Source organism: Eschrichtius robustus, chromosome 5 (genome assembly GCF_028021215.1).
Source record: "Eschrichtius robustus isolate mEscRob2 chromosome 5, mEscRob2.pri, whole genome shotgun sequence".
NCBI classification, from domain to species: Eukaryota; Metazoa; Chordata; class Mammalia; order Artiodactyla; family Eschrichtiidae; genus Eschrichtius; species Eschrichtius robustus.
The window spans coordinates 57461816-57480468 of record NC_090828.1 but is presented as its reverse complement, the minus strand read 5'-3'; the positions used below and the strand labels follow the sequence as shown (position 1 = coordinate 57480468).

Here is an 18653-nt window from a genome sequence, read left to right as displayed (position 1 = left end):
GAGGAGGCTAGGAGCGGTCCCCGAGGGCCTTTTAACACCTTCCACACCGCGGCGCCCACCCTTCACACCCGAGAGACTAGCCACCCACGATGCAGAAGAACGAGCTCTCACCCTCTCCATCCTCTCGTCCTTACCCGAGCGGCTAGTCCTGCCTTTCTGCCCCCACCTGGTCCAATACCTGTCCGGGAAGCAGGCGTCCCGCGCTCTCGCCCCGCCCTTCCCCAGGCAGCCCCAGGACAGGGCGCCTCTCCGCCGGGCCGGGGTAGGGCGCTGGGCGGAGGCCACCTGCCAGCTGGCAAAGTTGGCGGCGGGGCAGGCGCGTGGAGCGGAGCGCCAGTCGGGACCCAGGCCGTGCTGGGACGGCGCCCATTGGCCGGCCGGCGCCACGTGGCCACCCCGCCCCTATATTAGGCCTCTATTTACCCCCGCCTGGCTTGCCATGGCTCGGCGAGGGCAGCTCGGCTAGAGAGGGAAGGCGAAGCGGCGCCGACCGCGGCGGTCCTGCGGGCCCCGCACCTGGGCGCGGCCGGCGCGCTCAGGTGGGGTGGACCGGAACCATGAGTTCCTACCTGGACTACGTGTCGTGCGGCAGCGGCAGGGGCGGCGGCGACGTGCTGAGCTTCGCGCCCAAGTTCTGCCGCGCCGACGCTCGGCCAGTGGTCCTGCAGCCCGCCTTCCCCATAGGCAGAGGCGACGGCGCCTTCGTGAGCTGCCTGCCCCTGGCCGCGGCCCGAGCGGCGCCCTCGCCCCCGGCCGCTCCGGAGCAGCCTCCCGCGCCGCCCCCGGCCGCGCCCGCGTACGCGCCGTGCCCCCTGGAGGGGACCTACGAGCCGGGCACGGCACCTGCCGCGGCTGGGGGCGCGGACTACGGTCTCCCGGGGCCCGGGCCCCCGTACGACTTCCCGTGCGCGCTCGGGCGGCCGGCCGACGACGGTGGGGCGCACGTCCACTACGCCACCTCGGCCGTCTTCTCGGGCGGCGGCTCCTACCTCCTCAGCAGCCAGGTGGACTACGCGGCCTTCGGCGAGCCCGCCCCCTTCCCGGCGTGTCTCAAAGAGCCGGCCGACGGCCACTCCGGGGCCTTCCAGACCGCGTCCCCCTCCCCCGGCCTCTACCCCAAGTCTGCGTCCCCTTCGTCCGGCCTCCCCGCCGCCTTCAGCACGTTCGAGTGGATGAAAGTGAAGAGGAACGCCCCGAAGAAAAGTAAGTGCTTGGGCCTTGGACGGACGGACGCCACTGGGGTTGGGGACGGAGCCTGCCTCGCGGAATTGCGCCGGGGGCGTGCTGTAGCTGTCGCTCTGGACGGCGGTTTGGGTTTTATGGGGGAAACGCGGTCCGAGGCATCATTAAAGCAGGCGAATTCCATTGAGCGTGCCCCGAGTGCCAGGCGTTGAGAAAATTGCGGGAAGGAGCACTCGGTGAAGCTTTTCTCCTGGCACAACTGTGTTCGGAGACCCAAGAGGGCCGCTCAGTGACTTTGATTCTAATGTGGACCCAAAGCTCTCCCGAGCCTCGTCTCCGCGTCCTCTCGCCCCGCTGATTCCCTGTCTTTACGTTGCAGGCAAATTCGCCAAGTATGGAGCCGCCAACTCGTCCAGCGCGATCCGCACGAATTTCAGCACTAAGCAACTAACAGAACTAGAGAAGGAGTTTCATTTCAATAAGTACTTAACTCGGGCCCGACGAATCGAGATAGCCAACTCACTGCAGCTGAATGACACCCAAGTCAAAATCTGGTTCCAGAACCGCAGGATGAAACAGAAGAAAAGGGAACGAGAAGGGCTTCTGCCCTTGGCCACCACCCTGACTTCCCTCCAACTTCCCCTCTCAGGAACGAGCCCCACCAACTCTGGCAAGAACCTGGGGAGCCCTTCTCAGGCCCAAGAACCTTCATGAGGTTTAGTCACGAGGCTGAGGAACCGTGGCCTGTAGAACTTATAGGCCACCCCACCCTTATCTGGACTTACTAGCTCAGTTTGGGATGGAGGTGGGCAGGGCAGAAGTAATAGAGGTTTCACTTGGGAGAGGAGGTATCTTGGTGGCTTCTGAGTTCGGAGCGGTGGGTGTACAGATGTTAATTTGAAGTCTCTAAAGCCACTGATCTGTGTATTAATTGTGTCTTATCAGGGAAAAGGAGCCCAGCTGCCCGCCCAGCCCTGCTGCTATGTCGCCTAACTTAGTCATGTGCAATTCTCGGTGCAGAGTGGCAGAGTATTCCTTGCTGAGCTCTACCAACACCTTGATGTGCTCAGAAGAGCATCTACCCAAAGTTTTATCTGGTTTTAATTTAAAAGACAAGACTACATGTATTCAGCTTCTAGAGATGACCAAAGCTAGTTATAGTTAGGGCCTCCTTGATGTATAAGCTGCTTCAGCAATGATCTTCACGTTTGCACTACAGGTTTTGTTTGTTTTCTTTAAAAAGCAGTTTCTACCTCTCCATGTGCCTGAGTGAAGATACAGTCGCTGATTAGTTTGTAGCTGAACAAATCCACAGGGTGGGCAAAGATCCTGAACTATACCTTGACACCAGTTACTCAAACTTGAATGTAAATATATACAGTATGTATATTTTTAAAGAGGTTTGCTTGCAGTGAACTCATATATGACATTTAATGTCATAGCATGTAAAGGGTTTGAACTTTTTTTTTGTAATAAAAATAACAGAATGTGCTACCTTCTGCTTTTCCTTACACTCTTATGTTTTGATTATCTTTCCTTAAAGCTGATTCAGTTTCTTCTGTTTGGAATTTCTTGATTCAGCTATGGGAATTTGTTAGGCTGATAACTTTAAAAAACAACACTTCTTAAAGGCTGTGTATGTGAACTAGTTAGGGACGATTATCTGAGCCGTTTAAGGGAGAAAAAAACCTACTCTGCCCAATATCCAAGTAATTATGGAAGTATTTCCTTAAGTGCCCTAGTTTTATGGTGAATATGTAGACTGCACCTTAAGTTTAGATGTCCACTGTGGGAATGTTGTATAGCCAAGGAGACACTGCAGAGAGATCTCCTTGTCCTTTTCTCTCTTGCTCTCACAAAAGGAAGAGGAAAGACAACTTGAAGACTTCGTTAGTTGGTTAGTGTTCTGAGAAAGGCAGCTGCACATCAAAAAATCTCAATGTCTGAATTCCCATTTCCAAAGTCAAGAATTACAAAGGAGGATGGGAGAGGCCAGTAGTCGCAGCTTTCCACTTCCTGTAACCCGGACTGAGTGTCTAGCCTTGTAAGAGCACAGGGGTGCCTTTCTGTTTTTAAAAAAATGATATATTTTCAAATGAATTCTTTGGAAGAAGTACAGGCAGAAAATTTGAAAGTTGGCAAGAAGGTATGTGATAAAACACTTCTTATTTCCATCCAGCCCCCCAGTTCCCATCCCTGAAGGCACCTGTGGTTGAGCAGGCTTTTATGTAACCTTACACAAATATGATTTGAGAAACTGTGGTGTTAATACACAAAATCATGTGGATACTTGGGACAATTGTTGGGGGAGAGGGCAGGTCATTTCCCTCACTTTATAGATAACTATAGCTCTATCTTTAAATTCTCTGTATAGTTCAACTGAAAGGCTTAAAGGCCCAAAATAATCCAGCTAAGAGCTTCAGCTCTCCTGTTAGCAGAATTTCTAGATTGTAGTGTAGTACTTCAACCCAATAATTCAGAAGTTTAATAATTGTGGAGGAATACTTTACCTATAAAACAGTCGTGATTTTCTTAGAAGAATGAAATTACACTTAAACTCCTGTCCATTGCACCCACAGTTGAATGGGTTTGAGGAAATAAAATTATCAGCTCTAACAAACTCAGCTGATTAGGGGGGAAAGATACCATTTAAAAAGCAGGTCTGTCAATATTATTCTTATGTTTCACCATCTGCCCTTCACTAACTTGATGCTAATCGGATCTTGTTTGAGACAACAGCTCCCCCTCTGAGCTCTGTAGCCATTTGAAAGGACTTGTTAAAGAGTTGTGATCTGCTTGCTCACAGCTATCTCTGGGCTTACCCTGCAGTGGTCTTTGACAAGACAATGTTTCCTTTTTGATAAGCATTCAAAAGTACACCTAAACAAAAAAATACCAACACGCTTGGTCATTTCCTTAATCTACCACCCTTTTCTCTGAGAAAATAAAGCTTTTCCTTTTGAAGCTACTACTAGCACTTAGCCCTGATGGATGTCTTCCCCCTGATGAAGGTGGCTATTTTGTCATATGTATAATGCTGTTCTATGAATCAGACCAATATTAGCTACTTTTTGACCAACCCCAGGGATCTTTAAAAGCTTTCTTAATGCAGATCGCTCTACAGCTATATTCAGTATTAGGGAGAGTCCTGGCTGGAGATTGGGACGAACTAGGTGACCTCTGGAGGTCCCTTCCAGCAATGAAAATGTTACAGAAACAACTCAATGACTTCTGCCAATTTTATTTTAGGCCTATCATTGGAAGAAAGAGTTCAGTTCTGAGAAAGCAAATGCAGCCCCTAGGATTACAGTGATACTGTATTTATACAGGTAAAGTGGATTTTTGACATTATTAAATACATCTCATCATTGGAGATAACCTGGCCCATGTGGATGTTTGTAGAACATTCCCCTTCCCATTATTCAGAGCCTTGTGTTATTTTGAGTCAGATCTTCGATGAAGTATGATGGTTACTACACAAATTGTGAAATTGCTAAAACAATCCATCCCATTTCTATTTTACAAGATTTCGAACTAAATATGCTAATTTACCCTCTAGCAACTCTCTACAAGAATGAATACACAGTGGACAGCTCTATCTGTTATATAATTAACTATTCAATGTTCCTTTGTCTTCACAGAATGACCATGTGTCTATTTTTCTGGATTCAGGATAGCTGGGAGTGAGGAAGAAGAAATAAAGCATTTAATAACATAAAAAATTTTCATTCCTGTTCCTGACTACTGGCAAACAAAGGACTTGCTGATGTAAAAACCAAAAGCAATGTCACCTAGATCCTCAAAAGATTAATTGTATGTGATTTATTCTGCCTCAATCTTATATAATGTGAGGCCCAAGACCGGAAGAGGTTATGTCTGATTATCATGTCATCAGCAAAGAGGAGCAGGCTCCGGAGAGTGGCATTAACTCCGAAGTTCTTAATTATTTCTTACGGCCAAACAAATGCTCTGTATTTGCTGAATATTGAATTTGAAAACATCAGGACCTAATCAGGTTCTAAGAGATGTTTAGTTTGACCACAGACCTCTCAACGAGAAAAATACCTATTGTTAAAACTTTATTGTGGTTTTAAAGTGAAACCATACTGGACATATCTCACAAATAATGATAAATCTCCATCTAAATAGAAATCAAGGTTTTCATGGCTTTGAATTCTATAGCATATTTCCGGGGCAGGAACATGCAACAAATATACAAAATAGTTCTATTTAACATCTCACTTGTAACTGCTTCTGAAGTGATACTTGTTATGCAGAGATATAATTTCAATAGAAACTGTTTAACTAATTCAAGCCAAATGGAAAGAAATGCTAAATATTGGTATGAAAGTAAGGTCTATTATTTAGATTGTAAAGTTTTAAACACTATGTCTTCTATTTCTAATAGTCTTATTGGTATATTTAATAACTATAAAGAACAGCCAAAGAGTGGTCATTTGGACTGGTAATAGCTAATAAGGCAGGTCACTGACATCTTTGAGGCATTTCTAGAGGGCTCTAGACTATTTAGCAGATCCCATTCTTAGGGGTTTTGTGCAGCCTAAACTACAATTTGAGGGAAACTCTTTAAGAAAAAAAAAACAAACCTGAAAATCATAAATACAAAATTGCTAGGGCACCTCCCTAGACCTGGTAGGGCCCAAGTTAGTGAAGTTTAAGTTTCTCTTGGTTCATCTCTGTCCCTTCCTGAAATGGTTGCTCTATTCCCACTACCCAGCCATTACCTGTAAGATGATATCAATAATTGCTTTTCTCCGACATCTTGGAGCCAGAATTACTGTTTGCTCCTCTTCAAGTGTATCTAATAGTAGGTAATGTGAACAATGGCGGACTGGGGCTCTGTTCTGCTCTCTGAGCATCTCAACCCCACTCTGTTCTTCTGGACTGCCGGCTGGATGAATTACTTCACTGCCTTGGAGTGGGAGCTCTGTCTCATCCTGGAGGTCCTTTTCTGGTGTGTTTCCTTCTCAATGATACAAAGAGAAGAGAATTGTAGAGCTAAAGATGACACTGCTGCACTGCTGACTTCTAAGCATTTCCTGGAAGGGTGGCATCACTGAGGCTGAGGAAAAGGGCTGGGAAAATAAGAACACTGTTCTTAAGGGAGGGGACCTGGATTTTAGCAGTAGTTGTATTTTCAGATTAAATGGGAAAATAACTTCCCTGGTCTCGGTTTCTCCTATAAAACGAAGGGGGTTGGTCTGGATGATCATTACATTTCCTTATCATCTTAGTATCCTTCCATAATCCTTTACTCTGCTGGTTATTACTGAAAAGTTTATTTAACTATAATGTAGCTCTGTAAGATTAGCATCAACAAGAGGCGCTTATTGAAGTAATATCTGAGTCTTTGATAAGTTAACCTATGGAGCTTTAGAATGTGTGTGTGGTATGTGTGAACTGGGTAATGTTTCTCATGGGTCTTGATGCACAAAAAAGTTAACAATGAACAATGGTGATAGCCCCCTCCCCTGAAGTTACCACTTTGCTCTGAACAGATGAATTAGGGTCTACTAAGAAACTTCAAATGGGTGTCAGCGCTTTACATTCAGATTCTCAATCTCCTTGTTCTTAAGTCCATATTTCAAGCTTTCAGAATAAAGAAGTAATTTTGAATTTGTCTTCTTTGAAGATATGTGAGACTCCAAAGTAAATGCTTTGTTCTGTTGAAGACAAGAGATATGTATAACCAACTCACTCCTGCTTTCCATTAGTCACCAAGTTCTGCCTATTTTTCCTTCATGGGCTCCATCATCCTTCATTCATCTGTGCGATGGATGCCTTCCTTGTCTCCTTGCCTTCAGTCTCCTTGGCCAATCCATTTTAAAGCCACTTCTTCACCATGTTGTTCCACTGTTTTTTTTTTTTTTTTTTTAAGGAGAACATCCTTTGGGCTAAGGTTAAGTAATTATTTCCCTTTTTTTTTTAAATTTATAAACTTATTTATTTATTTTTGGCTGTGTTGTGTCTTCGTTTCTGTGCGAGGGCTTTCTCTAGTTGCGGCGAGCGGGGGCCACTCTTCATCGCAGTGTGCGGGCCTCTCACTGTCGCGGCCTCTCTTGTTGCAGAGCACAGGCTCCAGACGCGCAGGCTCAGTAGTTGTGGCTCATGGGCCCAGTCGCTCCGCGGCATGTGGGATCTTCCCAGACCAGGGCTCGAACCCGTGTCCCCTGCGTTAGCAGGCAGATTCTCAACCACTGCGCCACCAGGGAAGCCCTCCACTGTTGTTTTTTAAAAATATTTATTTATTTATTTAGGGTGCACTGGGTCTCAGTTGCGGCATGCGGACTCTTAGTTGTGGCATGCGTGCGGGATCTACTTCCCTGACCAGGGGTCGAACTCGGGCCCCCTGCATTGGAAGCATGGAGTCTTACCCACTGGACCATCCTGTTGTTCCACTTTTAAATTCTTGGTAGCTCCTGGTTGGTTGTCAGTGGGAGAAACTCAAATGTCTTTAGCCTGAGACTCAAGTCCCCCAACATCTGTATCCATCCATGTTAATCTCATACCATTGCCTGACATAAAAACTTAACCCCAGGTAGTGTGATCTGTTCATTCTTTCCCCAAGGCAATTTATGCTTTTCTGCCTCTGAACCACTTCTCATGATATTCCTCTCTTGTAATTTTCTCCCACCTTCTCTTTGCCTATCCTACGTCATCCTTTACGGCGCAGCTCAAATCCTATCACCTCTGTAAAATCTTTTTGCATCATCCAAGTTTAAAGTGCGCTCCTCTGAGCTTCTGTAGCATTTATTGTTTGTATTACTTGTTCAGCACTTACAATCTCCTGCCATTTTATGAGACCTCTCTCTCGTTCACTTTCTCTTTCCTTCTCCCTCTTCCTCCCTGCCACTGTCTCCCTCTTCCCCCTCCCTCATTAGTTCTCTCTCTATACTATTTGCTGAAAGTTGAATGCAGTTTTAGTAGATGAAGTGTACAGTGCTACTTGTTAAGTGCCTCTTCTACCAGGTGAAGAACACTATAACCGCTTATTTGCTAAGTACTCTTTATATTTTATTATTTACTGTAGAAGACAAGCTATTCTTGACCACAGGATAAAATACCAATAGCAGACTAGCAGGTGAAGGAGGGAGAACTATAGACTTCTTTCATTGTGCCTCGAGACACATTCTTTTGATTGAATACATTGTAAACTAACAAAGAGTGTGAATGTTGTCTAAAACGATCCCTTTTATCCTTTCAGACTATAATTTATAATGCACTTTGGTTGTTGTTTGAGGCTTTCTAATATATTGCGTTAATTACTTGCTACAGTCACTTGGGGACCTTGTGGGAACAGAACCTTTAGAGGAGGATTGTTGAAACCAAACAAGGTCTAGTGTGGAGTTTATTAAGAAAGGTCTGGAAACAATTAAATGTAGTGGTTACAAGAGTGGAGGCAGATAGGCTTGGGAGCAAATGATGGCTGAGATGACTCAGTAACGCTTAGTTTCTACATTCCTCCCTTAAGAATGGCAATAATAACGGGACTTCCCTGGCAGTCCAGTGGTTAAAACTCCAGGCTTCCACTGTAGGGGGCACGTGTTCGATCCCTGGTGGGGGAACTAAGATCGCGAATGCCACGAAGCGCGGCCTAAAAAAGCCCCAAAGTAACCATAAAAATAAAATAAGAATAAATAAAATAAAAAGCTTCTGCACAGTAAAAGGAAAAATGAACAAAATGAAAAAGAAAAAAAAAAAGAATGGGAATGATAACGTCCTTACTTCATTGACTTTTGGTGATGAACAGGGATAATACATGCAGACTGCTTAGCACAATGTCTGATGCTTAATAAACAATCACTAATTACTAATACAGAATGGATTATGAGAGTTGTAATAGGCAGCCAGAACGAAAAGATGCAGGCTAAGGGAGAGAAATAATTTAGATATACAACAAATATTTATTGAGCTCCTGGGTGCCAGGCACAGAATATTAACAACCAGAATTGAAGAGATATTGAGAAGAAAACAAGAATTGCAGAGAATCAGTTTGGAGAGAATAAGTAAAGTCCTAGGGTTATTGATAAAATTAGCAAAATTTGGTGGTACATGATAACAGACTAAGGTAAAGTGGCAGTTAATGGATACCTGATGAGAGCAATGACTGAGTACTCTCTGAATTAAGTAAGAGCCCAGGACCTTAGAAGAAGCCTGGGGGAAATAAAAAACAATAGGGGCATTAGACCATTAAACACTGCTTTCAATTTACTGGATCATTCCAGGCGACACAGAAAACTTAAATCCATCACACTTCTGCTCAATTTTTCTCTATCCAAAGGACATGTGAATTGACATGCATGGTATTTTAAGGGTCAGGTGTCATAAATTAGAACCAAGTGCTGATTTACATGACTTTCCTACATTGGGACACCTCCCTGTGTTGAATGGACCATCCTTAAAAATAGACACTCTGGTTGCTGTGTTCTGTTGACTTCAAAGTTAAAATAGGATCAACCACGTTTTTCACTTTGTTGCTGCAGAAAGAAGAAATTCCTCTCTTTACCTACTCTGCCAGTGGGGAATTGTGAATGTCTCAACTGTGCATAAACCTATAACTATTTCCATTGTGGGTTTAAGAAAGCCTGCTCTTAACCTAAAACAACAACAACAAAACAAAACAAAACAACTTGCTGCGAAAAGGACACTTTGCGGTCTTATATAAAGTCCTATATAAATAGAAAGTATTTTATTTTTCCTAAATGCCTAGGACCTAATTGTCAAAATAGTGTTAGTATTCAGTTGCTTGTATGAGTTATTACTCTACCATATATAAATGTTTATATCTTCTCTTCCATTTGAAACCTGAGCTACATTTCAAATTCATGAATTGTGTTGGCTTCACTATAGGGGGCAAGATAAGAAATTATCAGCTTATGAAAGAATTGTAGAAAAGATAGATTCAATGTAAATAAATAAAATGAACTCCAAAGGACAAATTAAACTATAATATTTCTCATTCAGATGAAGATAGCATACTATTTGTCCCTAAAATCTTCAATTGACTTTAAAAGCAATTTACACTTTCTTCAGTTAACCTGACAAAAAGCCCAATTTATTCTTCTGTTTTGACTGCAAATAAAATCCCACATGCAACCAGAATAATCTATTTTTCTAGCAGCATATGGTTCCTTTGCAAACTTCAAAAGCAGCTGTGTTTGTACCGCTGAAGATGCTTTGGAATTTGTCACATGTTTACGCTATCCAAGAACTAAGTCCACTGTTATCGAAGGTTTGTGATTTTTGCCTTGCCCCTCGATTTTGAAAATGTATATATTTTATAAGAAAATGTTACAGGTTTCTTAACTCATCCCATATAAACACAGGCTATTGTAAGTTACATATTTTATTATACCAATGAACTGAATAATCTTCATTCTGAATGATCAAAGATAATAAATGTATTGTTTTATACCTGTCCCTAACTCAGTGTGCATCACAAGGACAAAGGCAAGCTAGTCCCGGGTTATTCGTAAGTAACAGTTTCATATTTTCCAATTCTGTCCTCTTTCAATTTTAGTTATACAACATAATTATCATTTGAACTCAGGAGAGATAGAATTAACTTAAAGCTTTCTCAATTAAGGTTATGTGGTATTAGGGACACTTTAATAAAATTCAAAAACACATTTGGGTTACTAAAAAATCCAAACTTTTAAATATTTTCTTCCCTTAATGTCAGAAGGCTCTATTAGAGGCTGCTCTCTTAGTGAAGAAGAAACAGTTATCTAACTGTTAGTTTTATCTATTTCTCTCTTTTGTTAAATTTAATATTTTTATTTCAAAAATAATATTCATGGTATGTAGCCAGTTTTATAAAATTATTTCTGTATACCAAACTATCTCTCTATGTGTTCGTCTATCATTCCTCACATCTATGTATATAGAGAGATGTTAATATTAATGATGATTATTTCTACATAGTAGAATTTTGTTGATTTGTTTTCTCTGTAGTACATTTCTATATTGCTTAAAATTTTCAAATAATGAATCATTAAATGTAGAGATAATAAAGTCGTTACTTTAAAATATATGAAAAAGGGAAAAATGCATTTGGTAGCCACATTCTTTGCATTTATTTTTGCCGGTGGAAGACCCCAGAGGAATTAGATAATGCATCTCATGTGCCAATTCCTGAATAATTAAATAAAAATGTCTGTAATATACATGGGTGTACACACGAGTCAAATAAATGATAGATAAGGTCTATCATTCATTTCTTCAATAGGGAATTCAGTACTTGGGTGTCACATATGTTCAATTTTCATCCTACCAGTTGGAAACCAGCTCTGAATTGTGCTGATAAAAGCAGAATTCATGACTAGCAAAAGAATAAGAATACCTTTAGCCTAAGGAAAATGGAGAACCAAGAAATATGGAAAACTACACTTCAAAGTATCATTTTTTCCATACTTATAAAGCAAAACTAAAGAAATGCTGCCTTTTATTTTAAAAGCAAGTTTATAAAGATACAAACAAACTTTCTATAAGAATGCATATTCTTTTTTTTTTGGCTGCGTTGGGTCTTCGTTGCTGCGTGCGGACTTTCTCTAGTTGCAGAGAGCGAGGGCTGCTCTTCTTTGCGGTGCACAGGCTTCTCATTGCGGTGGCTTCTCTTGTTGCGGAGCACGTGCTCTAGGCGTGCGGGCTTCAGTAGTTGCAGCACGCAGCCTTAATAGTTGTGGCTTGTGGGCTCTAGAGCACGGGCTTAGTTGCTCCACACGGACTTAGTTGCTCCGTGGCATGTGGGATCTTCCTAGACCAGGGCTCGAACCTGTGTCCCCTGCACTGGCAGGTGGATTCTTAACCACTGCGCCACCAGGGAAGTCCCTATGAATGCACATTTTTCATGAGCTTTGCATTTTCCTGGAGAGCAACACCAAAATATTCTTTAATTTCTTTCTTGCATTTCTGTTGCAGAAAGACAAAATTTCATAGTGGTCTGTGAGATAAATACACAAAAGAACAAGTCTAGTTAAGCCTCTAAGAGAGTAGTTAGGAATTAGATAACCATGATGAGAAAATGCTAGTTCTTTCACTGTTTTATTTCGAAGTTGGCTTATTTCATTAGCAACTTGATACCTCTAAGTATGTGTGAGAAAACTTAAAACAGATGCCTATTTTTTTCTAACTGTATTGGATATCTCCATTTGCCTGAAATTGTGAAAATTCTGTAGAGCATCTGCTCTACAATGGCTGCTGTCGTTTGGTTGTTCTGGGTTGCCCAGTATCCACTCTTCCTTCCCCTAACAGCCCTTCACTTTTCCTTAGGGGAAAGGAACGGTTGATTCTCGTGGCCATGGTGGTGATGCCGGCTCTGGGGCCTGAGCCTGACTTACTTTCAGGGTGTTCTCAGCCACCTGTGGAGCCACCTCCAAGCCTAGTTCCCTGGCCCTCCAGGAGATAACTAAAATTAATCTTTTTTGTTTTCTGTTTAAACTGGCTTGAATGGGTGCAATATTTGTCTCTCAGAACCCTGTGTGATGCACTGCCCTCAAGGAACTTATAAACTCAGGAGTAAGGGAGATCAGACGAGTCCAAAAATAACATTAAGTGCTTTAGGGGAGCTTCACATGCTGCGGACGGTGTCTACACAGCACAAAATGAAGTGGCAGTTGGGCATGCATCCAGTTGCTTTAATAATTTTGGCAGCCCATTGAATACATAAGGCTGCAGAGTGGATCATGAGATCTCTGGAGAAGGGGATCCTACAACTTCCACTGGGAGCTTGCTGGGAGTTGCTTCACAGACTCTGGCAATGGAGAAGAGTGGGGTTTTTTCCTTCATCTCTTTTGGTTCCGAAGAACTTTCTCAGCTCAAAGTGGGAATTTTAGACTAAATGATAACAAAGCTCTCACTACCAATTGCTTCTTGCTTGGTTTCATAGTTTGATTAATTTTAATTCCTTCTGTGCTCCACTCTGTACTTCATACACATCTTTATTGTATTCGGATTGCTGGTTATTGCAATGATCTGCGTCCACGTCTCTCTCCTCCAGGGCAGGAGCTGTAATATGCTCATCTTCCTAACTCTGGATTCTCTACCACACCCATTTTTGCTATGTTTGGTGTTATGCTGATTTTATGTACCATAATTACTGGAGAGATTTTTTTTTTTTTTTTTAAAGAGTTGTCCATGTGCTCCACTCTGATCCTTTTAGAAGGTGCTTCCTCCCATGCTTGGGTTAGAATGATAAAGTAAGACAAGTTTGTCTTTGTATCTTCTTTTTCTGAGGCTCCTTCCGTCGTAACTCCCCTGTGGGTCTACCCACACCTTCTAGTCAGTCCTGGATTAAGTCAGCTCCAAAGCACTCATTGGCAATGTTCTGTCTTAACCTGGTTACATGAGTGGTCTCTTTTATTGTTTTTTAAACTGTACCCAAAAGTTCAATGCGCCCTTCTGCAATCAAAATAAGTGAAATAATGCACATTAAGAACATGTATCTTGGGACTTCCCTGATGGTGCAGTGGTTAAGAATCTGCCTGCCAATGCAGGGGACACGGGTTCGATCCCTGGTCCGGGAAGATCCCACATGCCGCGGGGCAACTAAGGCCATGCGCCGCAACTACAGAGCCTGCGCTCTAGAGCCCGTGAGCCACAAATACGGAGCCCATGTGCCACAACTACTGAAGCCCACGCACCTAGAGCCCATGCTCTGCAACAAGAGAAGCCACCGCAATGAGAAGCCCGTGCACCACAAGGAAGAGAAGCTTCCGCTCGCCGCAACTAGAGAAAGCCCGTGCGCAGCAACGAAGACCCAACGCAGCCAAAAATAAATAAATAAATAAACAATTAAAAAAAAAAAAGATGGGATGCCCAGTTAAATTTGAATTAAAAAAAAAAAAGGACATGTGTCTACCACTACGTATACTGGGTTTCCCTCTGTGTGAGAGAGAAGAATTTTAATACATTTTAAGCTTCTTCTAGAGGCAAGAACGAGACACTGAGAGTAGTGAGCTCTGAGTTGACATGGAAAGCAGTGTTGTAAGATGGATTAGATGGGAAGAGATGGAAGTCAGCCAGGCCATTTCAGGGTTCATTTCCATAGCCTTGATGAGAGATGTTGAAGGCTTGAGGCAAAGAAGACAAAAACATAAAACAGGCACTTTGGAGGAAAAATGGGAAGGCGTTCGTGACTGATGTAAAAGAGGAGCGATAAGACAAGATACAGACCTTAGAGCTCTAGAAACAGAAATGATTAAAACGATTTTTTTATCATGGTAATATACATAAATTAAAAGTTACCATTTTACCCATTTTTAAATGTACAATTCAGTGGTGTGAAGTACATTCATACTGTTGTGCAATCATCACCCCATCCATCACCAGAACGTTTTCATCTTCCCAAACTGAAACTCTGTACCCATTAAAAACTAACTCCCCATTACTCTTCCCCTCAGCCCCTGGTAACCTCTACCCTACTTTCTGTCTCTGTGAATTTGCCTATTCTAGGCACCTCACATAAGTGAAACATAATATCTGTCCATTTGTGTCTGGCTTATTTAAATTAGCATAGAGTTTTCAAAACAAATGAGTTTGCTGTGCCTCACCTCCATTACAAGTCACTTAAAGATAAAGTTGTATTTTTCAAAATGACATCCATTATGTATATGCTTAAATTTAAAAAGCCTATTTCTGGGTTTTCTGATTGCAAACTTCTGGATAATTGAAGCCAAACTTTTCTCTCTATGTGTGTCTGGGGTGTGAGTGGGGTGTGTGTGTGTGTAGGGGGTACTCTCTACTCACCTACTAGGCGCTCCTCCACTGCTCAGGAGGCCTTCCACCACCTGGAGACGATACATTTTCAGATCTTCCTTGGACTCACCCCAGATTCAAATGTATCTGGTCAGTCTCCTATTCCCTTTGGGCTCTGTTCTCTGCTAATAGGTCAAGGAGGGTAACAACAGGTTGGTGTGCATTTCCCAGGTTAAATATTTACACTTTAACCAGGAGTATTTTTAATAGACCCTAATGAATCCTGGAGACAATGTGGAAATGGAAACGTCAGGAGAGCGGCAAGCTGATGGAGGAGAAGGTGAGACTCATGTGGCCAGGGCAGGTGTGGGGCTCTCCCAAACCTCCCGTGCAGATGAGCACCCAGGATGGCTGCATGGCCCCGGCACACACCAAAAGGTGGAGGTGCTTTAGGTGCCATGAGGTAGGGTGGAGGAGGAGCCCCTCACGGCTCAGAATCCTAACTGTTTGGGCTGGCAAGAGCATTAGTGATTGCCTAGTCCAGTTCCAGAATATGGGCTTGGAAATTAGAGGGCCTGAGTTTGAATTTTGGTTTCATGCCTTACTGTATGACCTTGGGCACATCATTTGACCTCTTCTGTGCTTTCCCCACAAGTTGCCTTGTGGGGAAATGAACAAATGGTATCTACCTCATAAGACTGTTGTAAGGATTAAATAAAGACAATCTATTAAAGAGTATTTAAGAATGGTTTTTGATATATAGTAAGCACTACATCTATGTTAGCCATCCTTCACTTTACTCTTGGAAAAGACTGAGGCCCAGAGGTATTGCCCTGACGGCTCAGTGTAGAGCCAGGATTGAAGCTACAGTAGTAGGAAGCTTTATGTGCCCATTAGCTCTCTGGGTTTCTTTTTTTTTTTTTCATTTGAAATATAGTTGATTTACAGTGTTATATTAGTTTCAGGTGTACAGCGTAGTGATTTAGTGTTTTTACATCTCTGGGTTTCTTAAAGCCAGGAGAGGGAGAATAGCAGGTCATAATCAAGAATGTTTCTATCCAAGTCTGAGGGAGAAGGTGACCTACTGCCCAAAGCACTGCATTTTATTTTCCCACGATAGAAAGAAGGCAGAGGGGGGGAGCCTGGTGACGCAGAGGCTGACTGCCAGTGAGACTCCTTTACGCGCGTGCACGCGCGCACACACTCACACACACACACACACACCCCTACCTGTTATTTCGGCATTTTTTTTTTTAAGTGAGAGATTCTGGTTAAAGTATAAATGCCCCTCAAGAGGGGTTATATATTAACCTCCTGCATTAGTTATCCATTGTGGTGTAACAAATCACTCCCAGACTTAGTGGCTTAAAACAACAATAATCATTCATTAGACCCCCCAGTTTCTGGCGGTCAGGAATTCTGGAGTGGTGTGGCCGGACGGCTCTGGCTCAGGGTCTCTCACCAGGTTGTGGCCAGACGTCAGCTGGGCTGCATCAGCCTGAGGGCCTGACTGAGTCTGAGGATTCAGTCCCAACCCGGCTCGCTCACGTGGCTGGCAACTCGGTCCTCTCATGTGGGCCTCTCTGTGGGGCTGCTTGAGTGGCCTCCTGACATGGCTACTGGCTCCCTCCAAAACAAGAAGTCCGGGCCTCCCTCGTGGCACAGTGGTTAAGAATCCACCTGCCAATGCAGGGGACACGGGTTCGAGCCCTGGTCTGGGAAGATCCCACATGCCGCGGAGCAGCTGGGCCCGTGAGCCACAATTACTGAGCCTGCGCCTCTGGAGCCTGTGCTCCGCAACAAGAGAGGCCGCGATAGTGAGAGGCCCGCGCACCGCGATGAAGACTGGCCCCCGCTTGCCACAACTAGAGAAAGCCCTCGCACAGAAACGAAGACCCAACACAGCCATAAATAAATAAATAAAAATTAAAAAAACCCAAAAAAACCCCCAAGCAGTCCAAGAAGCCAAGGTCTTTCTGAACAAGCCTCTGAACTGACACACTATCACTTCAGAATGTTCTGTCAGTCACACAGTCAGCTCCACTCGGGGTGGGAGGGGACAGCAAGGTACGAAGACCAGGAGGTGAGGATCTCAGAGGCTGGCTACCACGCCCATCTTCAGCTCCAATCCCAGTCGTGAATTAACCCAGGAATAGGAGAAACATGGAGGTGGTGTGGCGTCTGGGGGGAGGCCTTAAATTGGCCCCAAGGGGGAAGGCAGGAAGACAGGAAAGCAAGCCTCATCCACCTTTCTCCGCCCTACCAGAGGGCCCGAGAGGCAGCTTGAATCACGAAGGCGTAGCCCCTGAGGAGGTGACAGACCTCAGAAGCACTGTCACCACTGAAAAATACCGATAAAATGATTCCTCTTTGAAGCAAAGCAGTGAGAACTTTGAAGCTTTTGACAAATGTCCTGGTACTCACTGTCACCTGGCTGGACAGCAGTTTGAGATAGCTGCTGTTGCTTCTGCCAGTCTAATGTGTGTGACATCAAGTCAGTCTCTTCATGTCTTACTGTCTCCATCCCTAGAAGGGGTTTGACAATATTAATTCCCTGGTGGTTGTTTTGAAGAACAGGTTTATCATTACCAGTACATAATATACTTATTTTCATGTTATCATTTTGCTTTAGAAAATTCATTAGTGTGTTTAAAAGATAGTACAAAGATTCTCATAGGTGCATTAATCAACACATTTACTTGCTCATTTTTCTTTTAATTTTAGTTTTCAAAAATGCCCAAAGGCTACATCCATTACAGGGTAATGGACTGCAAAATGTTATTTAATTGCAACGAACATATTTACTGGAGTTACGGAAAAGAAAAAATATATAATTCTGTGAACTTCTATCAATTTAAAGGAATCAAAACAACCCCTGGAAAGGGGTAAGAGAACGCTTCCTCATGTTCTCACTCTCCCTCTCGCTCCCTTCTCTGCTCATTCACCTTTGCTCCACTGACCTTGAGAAAGCAGGAGACCTTGGGCCAGAGCATCTTCTACACTCCGAAGGCCCGAGACCCGTGGCTCAGAACTCTTGGGAGGTGGATGTATCTAACAGCCTCCTGGTTTGATTCTGATACAGGGCTTTAGGGTGCCTCCCCACCAGCAATTTTCCAGAGCCTTCCTCCTCTGCAGTCTGAGAATGCTCAGCAGATAGATCTTCCAGGGACTGGCGGGGGGCAGGGGCCGGTGTGGGGGTGGGGAGAGGGTGGGCGCAGCAGCCACAAGCAGTCCCACTCGTTGTGAGTTATTCCGGCGCTTTCCTCACTCACCTCACAGATAGTCTGAGCATTTTTTGGAGGTGACTAACCATGGCCTTACACCAACAATCTTATTTATGATTCTTGAATTATAAAATATTTTAAGGGAAGGTTTCCCGCATAAATTTAAAACTGATAATTAAAAATATCAATAGATAAAACACACAAGTTCAGGTATACTTAATATACCCAAATTTTTCCAGCAGATCCTGGTACCATTACATATACAATTATATTTAATTCCATCGAAGATGATTACTTTGAACTGGATTCGCCTGCTGTCTATTTCTCGTTCCTCAGGGATCCTGTGAAAAATCCAAGGAAATTCCTTGCTGATTGGGGAGATATTAGATGCAACATATGGCCCACACATGTGATTAGTATTCCTCCAAGGAGAAACGCCAAGGGTTATATTTAGAATATGGGGTATGTGTTCAGTGGTTCTGGATGACCCAGGGGATTATTAGATTCTGCGTGTGGAATTTTCTGTAGTTA

At 43.6% G+C, this 18653-nt stretch overlaps 1 protein-coding gene across 1 annotated transcript; it reads left to right on the top strand.

Annotated features, from left to right (window-relative positions):
- Positions 1-557: 557 nt before the first annotated feature.
- HOXD1 (homeobox D1) lies at positions 558-2629 on the top strand. The gene is made up of 2 exons (XM_068543897.1): positions 558-1203; positions 1562-2629. The coding sequence occupies exons 1-2, from the start codon at positions 558-560 to the stop codon at positions 1894-1896; spliced, it is 981 nt and encodes a 326-aa protein (XP_068399998.1). The 3' UTR covers positions 1897-2629.
- The last annotated feature ends 16024 nt before the right edge of the window (positions 2630-18653 follow it).